Genomic DNA, 14152 nt, shown 5'->3' with positions numbered 1-14152 from the left:
AGTTTCTTCTTTATCTTGGGAGTTCTACCAGATGTCCCATAAATTCTGCATTCTTTGTGTCCACTATCAGTGGGCATCCTTTTTTCCCAAGCTATGTTAACCTTCCCCCCCACATCTGTGATTACTGAAGCATGTCAAGCCCTAAACATTAATTTGTTTTTCTAACACCTGGACATCACTTAGAGCTTGTTGTCTGCTCTCTCTGTTTCATGGATTAAATCTCCCTTCTTGTTGATTATGCTTGAAAGTTACAAAGATCAAACATCAAAGAACATCCTTTTTTAAGAAAGTTTTTACATATTCTACATTTTGCAAGGCTACTTTTATGGAGCTATTTAATGCCTTTTAGAGAGTAAAGACAAATTCCACTCAAAGGGAGTTAACAGCATTTAATTTATTGCAATTATTAATGAACTAACAAGGATGTTGCACTCTGGTTCTAGCAAAGCATTATGCCTGTGGTTTGCTATAATAAAGGCAGGGTATTCACAAAGTGAGCCCCATAACATCAGTAGAAGATAACTCTTGTCTATCCAGTTACACTTCAGCATGCAGCATTTTCAATTTAACCTTTTTAATTGACTAAAACAAGAGTCTTAACCTCAACTCAGGCATGTGAAGGGAAACTTAATACACATCTCATGTGGGGTTTTTTTCTTTTTTTTTTTCCCTTTGGACATATGAAAGTAGAAGCGTCCTGGTTCCAGCTGGGATAGAATTTATTTCCTTCTCAGTAACTGGTACAGTGCTGTGTTTTGGATTCAGTATGAGAATAATGCTGATAACATACTGATGTTTTTGTTGTTGCTAAGTGATGCTTACCCTGAGTCAAGAGCTTTTCAGTGTCTCAGGCTCTGCCAGTGGGTGGGTGCACAAGAAGCTGTGAGGGAGCATGGCCAAGACAGCCAATCTGAACTGGCCAAAGGGATATTCCATTCCATAGAATGTCATGCTCAGTATATAAACTGGGGGAGTTACCTGGAAGGAGGGGCTGATCACAGTTTGGGAAGAGGCTGGGTATCAGTCTGCAGGTGGAGAGCAATTATATTGTGCATCACTTGTTTTTTTGGGTTTTATCACTCTCTCCCCTTTATTACTATTATTATATTTTACTTTGTTTCAGTTATTAAACTGTTCTTATGTCAATTCACAAGTTTTAGGATTTTTTCTGATTCTCCTTTCCATCCCACTGGGGTGGAGGTGGAAGTGAGTGAGTGACCGCATGGTACTTAGTTGCTACTTGGGGTTAAACAAGAATCATAGAATAAGATGAGTTGGAAGGGACCCATCAGGATCATCAAGTCCAACTCCTGGCCCTGCTCAGGACAGCCCAATACTTTTTTCTTTCTTCCCCTGTGCATGAAAAACATGAAAGGTGAATGTATCATCTTCAAGGTTTAATGTTCAGAAATATAAGTAAAGTTTATAGCAAAACTTTGGAGATCTTGGTTGTAAGTTTTAATGTAATTATACCACCTGGGACGTTGTCTAAACTCAGAATTGTCTCATTTTAACTTAAGGTATGACTTTAAACTGAATTTAGCTAAACTGGTTCAAAATCTTTTACTGATATTCTCAATTTGGTTCAATTTGGCTTGAGCCAGTATTTTGATCTTGATGCAAAATATTTTCTGGTCACTGCGAGTTCATTTTCAGTTGTGTGTAGCATGTAGGTTTTCAATTTATTTTGGTTTGTGCAGTTATTTTGCAAATTTAAGTGACAACATTTGATGAAATCAATTACCTCTGGAAAAAAATCACAAACTGGAGATGTCTATTCAGAGCTGGGAATTAAGGTGAAATGAAAAATGGTAAGATGTTTGACTTGAAGTAAATCAGGTCTATTAGATTGAAGGCAGAATTTTCTTCTTTTCAGATATGTATTAACAAGAAACAATTAAACAAATTTGAAAATTACATTATTTGGAATTATTAGGAATATAAAGTATTTTAAATTATATGGAAGAATGCTCAGAATTTGACTTTTAGTAAATATTTACAGCACCTGGTAAAGTTCACATTAGTGGTCTGACCCGGCTGTTGAAGTCGAGACTTCACTGGAAGGAGAGCTGTGCAAGATTTCTCTCTTTTCACCATCAACCCAAACCCCCAGATCTCTTTGTGCAGGACTGCTCTCCCACCTCTCTTCCTCCAATTTGTATGTGTAACCAGGATTACTCCATCCCCAACTATCATAATGATTATAGAAAGAGGAAATAAAAGCACAGGAGGAAGGAAGTGGGTAAAAAATAAAACCAAGAGTAAAGAAATTAAAAATGAAAAGAAGTTCAAAATAAAAACAGCCTATGGAAGAGTAAGAACTCAAAATGCCTTGCTGGATTATTTTCATTTTCTATGCATTGTATATAAGATGTATTCTGAACTATCTCAATTTGAATACACAAACATTGACATGTTTCAGGGTATTTTCTACCTTGACACTTTCAATATAGGCAAATAAACTCCCTTTTTCATTTATCTGTACCAAAATTAAGATTATGAAACTACCATTAAACCTTCATTTTTGCTTACTCAAGGGCTTTTTACTAATTTGTATTCTTTGTCCCTTGGGTATTCTTAGTAAATAACAGATTATTAATTCTCACATCTGACTTGTAAACATGAAAATTTGTAAATCTTCAATAAGTTAAAGCAGGTAGCATTTGTGCTATTTCAGTACAAACTGTATTCAAAGTAATAATACCATACAGCAGTGTAAAATGATATAGCCAGCATAAGATAGCATATAAACTAAGAGCCATGGATGAGGAACATCTCTTTGTCCTTTGATTTGATTTCTGCTTGAAAGCACTACTTGATTGCAGTCCAAAATGTTATTTCATAATGGCCCTCAATCTGCTAGTTAATAGGACAATGCATCACTAGCATGTATCAAAGTGCTCTCCTGGATCAGAATTCAACACTTTGTAGGGTCAAATTATGTGTGGAGAAGGAAACAGCATGACCAAGGAAAGGCTTAGTGGTTAAATATGCCTGAAATATTTTTTATTGTAACAAATTGAAGCCCTAGGACAGACAAAATTTGGGATAGGCTTTAGCCATTTTGCGCTTTAAAACTTTTTCACGGGTTTTTAATTGGTTTAATAAAAATTTATTGAACCAATTTAAATAGTTTATATGAAATTATCCCAGTAGTAGACCAAGCCAACAAAGGGTAAGGAAGAAAGGACATTTGACTCTAGAATTCAAAGCCATTCCTATATTTGATATTAAAACAGGGATAAGAATGTGGAATTTACTATCTGATGCATAGGAAAATCACTAATGTTTTGGGAAAGGACCTAATTTGGTGATACTAAATTTAAGTATGGGTTAAGGGGGGTGGTGGTGCTGTGGTAATGGGTTTTTTTTGTGTCTTTTTTTGGTCCGAGTTTGAGGAAAATCTGATTCCCAGCTATGGAATGTTTCCATAGTACTTATAGTTTTAAAGTAGTAAAAGATTTTTATTTGAGATATTAAGTTTTACCCTTAAGCTGATGCTAAACAAGTAACCTACAAGCAAAAGGCAATTTTATGATCTCTCTTTACATAGGTTCATGAGCTGTATGTAATTTTTCTCCCTCTTTTTAACATGTAAGTTATACAGGTCATGATTCGGCTTTGTTACTTCATACAATATAATTTTGCATTATGTTATATGCAAGTAATAGTGTAATTATATGTAGGACATCAACGCTTTAATATTCTAAAACTCATAATAACATTTTTAATGTATTTATTTGGATCTTTAGAGTACTGAAGTCACCTAACTATATCGAAAATAAATTTAAAACTTCCATGTAGCAATTTAAGGAACTATTTGTCACTGTCTTTTTTTCAGATTTTAAATCTTCAAACTACCGCCCCTAGCGCGCAAGCGCACCGAAAGCGGACTCACGCCCGGGCAGACAGCTCCCCCTTTCTAGTAACTTCCTCAATTCGGGGCGTCATCAGTGCGCGCCGCGGGTCAGTTGGGTTGTTTCTGTCCGCCGCTTTGAGACTGAGAGCGTGGCGCGGAAGACTCGCCTGGAACCTTACGGTTGGAGCGAGTTGGACCCTACCTGCAATGTCGGAGGGTGCGGAAAGCTCCGCGGGCGCCCACAGCTCCTCTGAGTCCTCCGCTCAGGGCTTCGCTGCTGCCCAGCCGCGAATCATCAAAATCACGGTGAAGACTCCCAAGGAGAAGGAAGAGTTCGCTGTGCCCGAGACCAGCAGCATCCAGCAGGTGAGGAGTTGGGGGCGGTAGGTGGGGAGCGCAGCCAGGGGCAAGAGCCTTGGTCTGTGGTTTCCGCCTCCCACACTGGAGGGTGAGGGCCCTTCGCGATGACAAAGCAGCTTCTGCTTGTCGGACCTGTTCTCGGTGCTGTTGGGCGATTATCGGGGCTGGCTGGCCGGCCTTATGGAGGGCCGCTGATAACAGGCTATTGGGAGTGGTGAAGAAACCGTCTGCGTCGTCTCCTCCACGGCTCCTCCCTGTTGCGATGCTGAGAGCCGGCCCGGGAGGTAGACATAGCTCGTTTCGTAATTCTGAGTTGCCCTGTTGAGCTGACTCAGTCTGGCAATAGGAGGCTCGCTGGCTAACTAGTACAACTGTAGAAAACATGCAGTCACCTACGTGGCGGTGCTATAGTGCCAATAACTATCTTGATCTAAAATTGGCTTTAGAAACAGCGAGTAGGCTATGGCAATGATCTCTTAATTTTAGAAAAGCCACGTCTTTAGACTGTACAAAACTTCCGCTACAAATAAAGCACAGCTTCTGCCGTGCTTCAGTGTAGTACTGTCTGATAACTCTGAATTGCTAGGGTCTTTGTTATAAGTTTTTATGAAAGTTAGTATCTCATTGTGCCTTTGTTTCAAGAGAGACAGTGGCATCTACTGAATCATTGACACTATTTCCTGCAGCGCTTCAGTTCTTTGGAGGCCTTCCATAGGAGTATTTACCAGGACTTAATTTGTTTAGACTGGGAGGCTACAAATCGTAGGAAAGGTGTGGTCAAAGCATAAGGCAGATATCGATAAAGCCAGTCTCCCCTATTTGTGAAGGATGTAGATATTGCTATGCTAAAATACTTGAAAAGATGAAGGTCTCTGAAGGATATTCAGATCTTACTTCATTTTCTATAAAATTTCTCTGAAACTCAGTATATGCAGCTTGACATCATGTTAGGGGTTTTTTTGTGCAGTTGGTAACTGCAAACCTCACAAAAAAAATTGATTACATATGTAATAGTGCAATTGATGTATTGAAATTGAGCTTTAAATCTTTAGTTGCTGATGAGGCAGAAGATATTTGTTTTCGGGAGGGAAATGTAAAACTTGAGTTAAAAAGCTCTGAGTGATCTTCTAGCCAGTGTGCCGCCTAATTTTAAAATTCTTTGTAGTTCCATTTTTGTTTTTTATATAATATGCTGGTTCTAATTTAAGGATCACATTTGACCTGAAAAACAGTTTAATTGCAATAATATTGGGGACTTCATGAATTATAAATAAATTCATTTAAGATGTGAATTCCTAATATATCTAATTTTAACAGCATAATTTCAAATGTGAATCCCAATGGGAGTATCAGGTTTTCCTAGTAGATGGTCATCTTAAAAACTGAAATAGTTATACAAGCTAACAAACCCATAAATTTTTATTGAAAAAACTAATTTTAAAAAAAGTGATTAATAGAACATATTGCTTTAAAATGTCTTCATTGTCTATAGATATCTTAAACTTTAAGTATTGTCTTGGTATCCCTTTGAGCTGATATTAACAGATTAGATATGCAGTTGAATCTTTCTGTGAAGTAAGACTGCTGCTGCCCCTGTGGGTCTGCCATTTGCTTTGATTTCTAGACAAAGTTACAGTTAGCACAAAAAAATATGCAAGACTGTAGTGTGACTAGTATTGGCTGTTTTGGTTAAATAGTCAAAATAAGTTGCTGTTAATAATAAGCATTATGTAGCATAATAACAATAGATGTGATGTTTCTAGAGCCAGCCCAGAAAATAGATTAGCCTCAAATAAACAAATTGAGCAGCTGTTCAGATGCATATGGGATCAGCAAGTGGGTTATTCTGTTGGTATAGGCAAGCCAGCAATGTCTGCCCTATTTGGGGGGGGGAAGGAAATGTCAAAATTCGTACAACCTAATAGCTTTTAGTTTGCTGTGCATTCCTATAACTAATATTATGACTTAGTGACTTGGTTTTGTTTACAGTCACTTCAGAATAAAGCAAAAAAAAAACCCTCTAAGACTTTTAGATAAATATTTTGGGTTATCTGGCCTAAATTTAGGGCTACACAAAGTGTATTTTATGTTGCTTCATTGATGTAAGTCAGCTTTGCAACAGTTCAAATTTGAGGAAGATTTTCCTATGTTAGAAGACTTCAGTAACATAGGGTTTGTTATTGCTGATTCTATGTCCATGACTGTGAGTTCTATCCATCCTAGATGTCTTCCAGGACAGGAGGACTGGTGTGCTGTTGGCTGGTTGTTGCATCAAGAGCTCATGAGTGATGTATCTGGAACAAACCAAATTCATTGTCCATGGGAGTTATGACATACAGTGGCAGTGCCATTCAGCAACCAATATTATTGATTTACCAAAATATGAATATCGATCTAATATCGATATCCAACTGAGATGGACAAAAACTCTCTAACAGTTTAAAGTTAGAAAGTGCATGTTTTATTTGGCGCCAGGCACTGCGTGGGATAGCTCCCTAAGACGCAGGCCCCAATACAAGCAAACATGATACCTTTTATGTCCACATATTATGAATATCCAAAATACAAAATGCATATTCATAGTGTTGACACCTCCCATTCTCCGCTTCGTATGGAAATGAGCTTACATGCCATTAAGCATGCGTAGTGTGTGATCTGAATTGAGTCGGTGGTCTTGAATTGGGTCAGTGGTCCTAAGGAAGATGAAGTAACTCATCTTCCTCACTTTGACCTTTATGCCTTTCTGAGTTTTAACAATTCTAATTGCTTTAGTGACCTCTAAGTTTCTTCTTGCGTGACTTTTGGATGGGCTCCCACAAAGGGAGGAAATTTGTAATTGTCTTTATTCTATACACCAACTTATCAATGTTTCTGCTCATTATTCTAAGCACAGCTAAACAAACATGCAAATGACAGATCATCAGTTATTTGGTAATCAGTTACTAACATCTAAAACTCTATTTCAGGTCCAGCTCTCCTAACTATTTTGATTAACCCTTACTGGGCCCAAGCCTACAACTGAAATTCCAAGCCTATGACTAAAATCTTTATGTTTCCTCCAAATCTATGTTTCATTCCCCACTTCTCTTTTAACAGTGAGTAAATTCTTTTACTCAATACACAGATTCTTCATTTATCCAAGCCACACAGTCAGCCTTTTTCTCATTCAAGACAAAACCATACACTTTGGATAGTGATGTCAAGGCTGCTATTCTCCACAGCATCTTCCAATACCAAACAAACATCACCACAGATAAAATCCAACTTGTGCCTACTAGAATGAGCAACACAATAATAGGATGAATCAAGGCATTGAGTATACCAGTTGTTGTTGGTGACCATCCGAAAAGCACATCCCACCAATGATGAGACAAATGTCTATCGTTATGGTGGGACATGCCATCCTGAGGCAGACGCAACCTTTTCTGGTATACACTAGCTGCGTTGTTTGGTTAATTGAATGCACCTCAAAGTGGCAAATGCTTTGGTCTGTGTCCAAACAAATGTCTTTACCTAAAATCCTTCCACATATGTACCCTAACTGTTCCCTTAATGGTTTGCCACTGGCTTTTAATTTCTCGTGCCCGCATTCTATGTTCAGAGGGGTATAATACAGTTCAATTCATGGTCTTGTTCTTCTGTATCTTCCCAATCTGGTAATATTTTGGATAGTTTCCAATGGTTATCACCCAGGACCAGCAAGGAGGATTGCTGCAATTTAATTAAGTCGCTCCTTACTGCGGTCAATTTGTTCATCATATGCTTTTGTTGCACACCCCTCTATTTTAAGTCTAAACTTGCTCAAGCATTTGTCACAGCATTCAGGATAAGCTTCATGGGCGGATGGTAAGCCTCATGAAACCTATCTTGCACAAATACATATTTACATCTTCAAACATCCCTTCCTTCCCACAGGCTTGCGTTTGTGACTCTGAGCATTTTGTTCAAAGCCTTCTGAAAGTGAGAATCATATGCCTTCCCTTGGCAACGGTATATTTCAGTTGCGTTAGACTGGTGTGGTACTGCTTTAACTCATGTTACAATTGTAGGAATAATTAGTAAAGTCCCAATTTTCCACATAATGTCCATCATAACTGAATCCATCAATCGCCTTTTCGGGTCAGCTTCAGTTCGTTATCGCTTGGCGTTACCTCCCAAACTCTCTCAGGGACCTTCTTCACTCAGGAGTGATGAATCCAGGCCTTCTGCTCTTTGATCTTGGTTGCAGTGAAGGTGGTGGGGAGTACCTGGAATGGTCCTTCTCACTGCGGTTCCAGTCTTTTGCTTCTCTGCAAAAGACTTAACATACACATAATCTCCAGGTTATACATCATGTACTGGCCCATCTAATTCTCTGCTTTGGGCTCCAGCCACATACTTTTCAATTTCTCTGAGTTATCTATCTAAGGCCACCATATATCTATGCAGGGTTTCTTCTCCCACCTGAATGGGTGAAGTTCCCTCTTGAACTACATATGGCCTCTCATATAAAATTTTGAATGGACTTAACTTTTTTTTTTTTTTTTTGTTCTGGGTTTTGTTCGAATCCGCACTAATGCTAATGGGAGACAAGGCAAATTTGCTTCTTATCCCAATCTTATAATTTGTTGCTTAATCAAATGGTTCATCTTTTCTACCTGGCCACTAGACTGAGGGTTATATGGAGTATGTAACTTCCAGTCTATTCCCAGGTGGTGACGGATTTGTTGTACAAATTTTGAAATAAAATGTGGCCCTCTATCTGGGGACATGGTGGCTGGAACTCCAAAGTGGAGTATGATCTCTTGCAATAATGCTTTGGTCACCTCTCGAGCTTTAGCTGTTCTAGTGGGAAAGGCTTCTGGCCATCCTGAAAAGGTATCTGTTAGTACCAATAGGTATCGATACCCCCCTTTCCTGGGCAACTCTGTGAAATCAATTTGCCACTGTTGCCCAGGTCCGCATCCTTTCCCAATTTGACCAACTTTAGGTTTTGGAATATTCTTAGGATTAGTTCAGAAGCAAAGACCACACTGGCGAGTTACTTGTATCACTGCACCTTGCAATCTCTTAGCCATAATCCTATCTTTCAAATAATTGTACAAAGCATCCATTCCCCAATGTGTTTTCTCATGTTCTTTCTGCACCAGTGACCACAACAAATAAGGAGGTACTATAAGTTTGTTATCCTTAGTTACAGCCCATCCTTCCTCATTATAACTTGCATTTTCCTTTTTTTAAATTTTCTTATCTTTCCTGTTGTATTCTGGCCTACCTTCAAGGTAAATCTTTCCATCTGGTATTAATGTTGCCTCTACCATTTCATTGGGTACTTCAGCTTTGGCTGCATCTTTTGCCTCTCTGTCCGCCAGCATATTTCCTTCTTCCAATTCAGAACTCACTTTTTGGTGTGCTTTAATGTGCATAATAGCTACCTTCTCAGGTAACTGAACTACATCCAGCAACTTTAGTATCTCCGGTGCGTGTTTGATACTCTTCCCTTGTGAGTTTAACAGTCCCCTCTCTTTCCAGATGGCTCCATGTGCATTAACCACCCCAAATGCATACCTTGAGTCTGTGTAAATATTAATCTTCTTCCCTTTTGCCAATTCTAAGGCTCAGGTTAGAGCAATTATTTCAGCCTTTTGTGCAGAGGTATTCATTGGCAATGGTTCCAACTCTATTACCTCTCGGCTGGTGGTAACGGCATACCCAGCATGTCTTTTCCCACTTATGACATAACTGCTTCCATCGGTAAACCAGGCCTCAGCGCCCTCGAGAGGAATGTCCTTCAGATCTGGGTGACTGGAGTAAGTGGCCTCGATGGTCTCCAGGCAGTCATGGATCACCGGTTCTCCCATATTCCCACTGAGGAATGAAGCTGGGTTCACAATGTTAGTCATCACAATTCTGACATCATCTTGTTCTACCAGTATGCCTTGGTACTTCAAGAATCTCTAAGGGGAGAGCCAATGGCCCCCTTTCACCTCCAGGACTGCAGATACTGTGTGAGACACTAGCACAGTCATTTTCTGGCCCAGGGTAAACTTGTGTGCCTCTTGGATGTTTATTGCCACTGCTGCAACGGCTCTGAGGCACCCTGGCCATCCCTTGGCTGCTGCATCCAGCTGTTTGGAAAGGTAGGCCACTGCCCGCCAATACGGGCCCAAGTCTTGTGCCAGTATTCCCAAGGCAATTGCTTGCTTTTCGTGGGAAAACAAAAAGAATGGTTTACTCACGTCCGGAAGTCCCAGGGCTGGAGCTGACATGAGGGCCTTCTTCAGTTGGTCAAAGGCTCGTGTTGCTTCTTTTGTCCACTGCAGACTCTTATTTCTTTCCGCAGTCAATGCACATAAAGGTTTAGCAAACAACCCATAATCATTAATCCACAGTCTGCACCACCCTGTCATACCTAGAAAAGTTCTCATCTCTTTTGCTGTCTGGGGTTTCGGGGTCTGGTATATTGCTTCTTTGCGCTCTTATCCCAAGGTCCTCTGTCTGGCACTTATTTCATAGCCCAGGTAAATAACTGTTTGCTTCACCATCTGGGCCTTCTTTTGCGACACCCGATACCCTTGCAAGCCTAAAAAGTTTTAAGAGGCTTACCGTCCAGTTCATGCATGTCTCTTGGGTCTGGGTGGCTACTAGAAGGTCATCCACATACTGAAGCAGTTGCCCTTCTCCCGGTGGGGGTTCCCAGGATTCAAGGTCCTTTGCAAGCTGTTCCCCAAATATAGTAGGGGAGTTCTTGTACCCTTGGGGTAATACACACCATGTGAGTTGAGTTTTACATCCACTCTTGGGGTTCTCCCATTCAAATGCAAAAATTTTCTGGCTGGCTTCATGGAGAGGGAGGCAAAAGAAAGCATCCTTCAAACCTAAAACGGTAAACCAGGTTAGTTCAGGTGTTAAATGAGTTAACAAAGTATAAGGGTTAGCAACCACTGGGTACAAATCCTCAGTTACTTTATTGACTGCCCTTAAGTCTTGGACCAACCTGTATGACCCACCAGGTTTCTTCATGGGTAAAGTGGGAGTATTAAAATCTGATTGACACTCCTGTAGCAATCCAATTTGCAAAAAGCTCTTAATAATTGGCCTGATCCCTTCTCTGTCTTCCCTTTTCAAGGGATATTACTTGGCCCTTACAGGCCATTTCCCTTCTTTAAGCTTAATTTGAATTGGCAGGGCAGTCTTTGCCCTCCCTGCGGTATCAGAGGCCCATACTCCAGGGAATACTTAATTCATTATCTTAATAATTTTTCATTTACTATTTCAGTTTCTTTAGTTATTAGCATTAGGCTCAGCAACTCTATATATTGTTGGTCTTTTATTTCCAAACTGATTTCTCGATTTTTAAATATTATTTTTGCCTCCAGCTGCTCTAGCAGATCTCTGCCCAAAAGTGCAGATGGAGCGTGTAGTGGTTTGGTCCAAAATACTCATTACTGTTTATCTTCTGTGAGATAAGAATTAGGAGAAATGCAAAGCAGGCACCAAACTTGAAAGAATATAAAGAAGTTTATTAACAGACCTAAAAGAGGGAAAAAAAAAATAAAATTATACCATACCTTCAGAACTCTCCTCCTCCCCCCACCTTCCTCCCTTCTCCCACTGACAATGTAAAAAGACAACCCTTAAGATGTTCAGTCTGTTTCCCACTTCCATAATAACCTTGTTCAGTCCATTTAGAAAGAGAAGTCTCTTCTTGCTCGTGCTATGAAAACAGTATCACAACGAGACAGCCGCCCACTTCCAAATATTGTTCAGTCCATTTAGGAAGAGGAGTCTCTCTGCTTGCAATGTGAGTCCCTTCCCCCCAACTTGCAGCTTTTCCTGCAACTGCTTTCGAGGGTCCACTCTTGAAGTTTTTTGGGGTACAATTTTAAGGTTGAGCCATTCAGAAAAAAAAACAGACGCCCTTCTCCTTCCCTGGGAGCAAAGGGTCTTCCTCATCTTCATTGTTAGGACTATCTTTGGGAGCATCTCTAGGGACTGAGGTTTTCTCCTTTCCCATTTGGAGCAAAAGTCCTCATCTGGTCCATCTCTCCCTGTCCAAACTTCTCATGAAATTACAGCTGCGTCAGCATCTGCATATCTCAGCGCAGGTGCTTTTGCTTATGAGTTGAACACTCCACCCCCCATATCTTCATGAAATTACAATGGGATACTCTGATATATCATAGCTTCACAACAGACTTTCAGCTTTAAGCATCTCCTCTCTCTCTTCCCTCAGGTTTTCAGCTCTTCACAGCAATAAAAGGGTTAATCTCACCTCGGCCTTGCAGCTGGAATATTTCTTATTGCAGTGGAGAGGGGGGAGAGCCGAGCCGCTCCGGCTGCCCATGGCAAGGCAGTGGGGGGGGGGGAGGTTCCACGGGTGGAACAGGTCCATTGACTCCAGGATGGCCGTGGCCCGGCCTGGCCTGGCCCAAGCAGGGCCTGGCCGGGCCTGCTGGCCCCCACACGGGGCCCGCAGCCACCTGTCCCAGCACCGGAAACGAGAGAGAGAGCTTGGGGGGGCAGTTTGTCTATTCTTAAATGTGGATCACAGAGGCGGTCACAATTTTAAGTGGCTTAAAGAATTGTCCATATTCAAACAGGCCAGCTGATAGGTTCTATCAGGTCCCAGAGGAAGCTGTAAGCACCCCTTAGCAAGGACATCCCTTCCGGGATTATGCTTGCTAACCTATGACAGAGCGTTAGGCATATATAAAAATTGATAAATTCCCCACTGTTTTCCCAACTTATATTTCAGTGGTTTACAAAAGTATGCCTTTTCAGATTGACCAGTTGCCCCTGTCACTACAACATAATCACTTGATATGGGTATCAATGCTTTATTCAACACTGAATATGTTGCTCCTGTATCCACTAAAAATTCCACTTTCTTTTCTTTGTTCCCTAGTTTAACTATAACCAGAGGGTCCCCTAGGGGAGGGCCCAGTCTTCCTTTTTCTTCTTCTTCTTCTTCTTTTACCACCCTTATTAATTTTTACGTCCTCTGTTCAAACTCTCCATGCCACATTAAGCGAAGTCTCTAGATTCCGGATTGTTGGACCTTGCATCTTCTGAAGCTTCTGCCAGATGTCTCCTGTGGATTGTCCTAAAAATAAATGTACTAATTGCTGCACTCCTTCTTCCAATCCAGGATCCAAGGTTGTAGGTAAAAAAATGCTGCTAGCGAGGATTTTCTTGTTATTTTCAAAGTCCGTGAGAGACTTTTCTCTCTCACAGAAGAGGTAGCAGGGAATGTAAACAACCAAGACACCTGCAACCTTGAAAAGTCTTGTTTATGGTATAGTAGAAAAATATTTTGACAATGGATGTTTTAGGATTTTGGCCAATCACCCCCAAGGGGTGGCTGGTCCTTTGTCCAATTAGACTATGAAGAAAAAAGTCTATAAAAGAGTTTGTAAAATAATTAAATAAATCAATCTTGCTGCACAATTCCTGCCTGCTGGATCTTCTCTCCTCCCCCTCCCTATGGCTGCAGGACACGATGATATACTGTAGGAACCAGGACTGCGGTAATACAAGGTGGCATGGTGACACTTCGCATCTCACAAGTTGTCTAAAAATTCAAAAGGTGTTTGAGAGGGACCCTGCTTAATAGCATACAGGGCTGACCAGTTTATGGCTTTAGGGATTGCTCTTTCTAGCCCTTTTATTATGAATCCTCACTACCTTTTTAGCTGTGCCATTTCATCTGGCTCATTAGGGCCCCACTCTGGATCCTGAAGAGGAAGTACCTTTTTAACATCCTCCTGTGTTATCCTGCAATCATCCTCAGCCATATTCACAGCTGTCTTTATAACTAATTGCTTTTCTGAGTCAGTTGGAGCATCAAGCAGTAACTGAACATCAGCCCAATCAGGATTGTGTTGCTTTACCATAAATTTAAATTTCTTAGCAGCCCCTATTGGGTCACTCCGGTAATTTCTGGCCACTTTT

The 14152-nt window shown here is 40.6% G+C and overlaps 1 protein-coding gene across 3 annotated transcripts in view; it reads left to right on the top strand.

Annotated features, from left to right (window-relative positions):
- Nucleotides 1–3810: 3810 nt before the first annotated feature.
- LOC138102688 (ubiquilin-1-like) overlaps nt 3811–14152 on the top strand; it is an 85109-nt gene continuing 74767 nt past the window's right edge. For 2 of the 3 annotated variants that reach the window (XM_069000407.1, XM_069000406.1), the window contains exon 1: nt 3967–4225. In XM_069000407.1, the coding sequence (XP_068856508.1) occupies nt 4067–4225 (159 nt within the window). In that variant the 5' untranslated portion in view covers nt 3967–4066. Of the gene's footprint in view, nt 4226–14152 lie in introns of all 3 variants that reach the window. The other variant, XM_069000408.1, reaches the window with a different exon arrangement.

The sequence above is a fragment of the Aphelocoma coerulescens genome, assembly GCF_041296385.1.
Source record: "Aphelocoma coerulescens isolate FSJ_1873_10779 chromosome W unlocalized genomic scaffold, UR_Acoe_1.0 ChrW_unloc_scaf_1, whole genome shotgun sequence".
NCBI lineage: Eukaryota > Metazoa > Chordata > Aves > Passeriformes > Corvidae > Aphelocoma > Aphelocoma coerulescens.
This window is presented reverse-complemented; position numbering and strand designations above follow the sequence as displayed.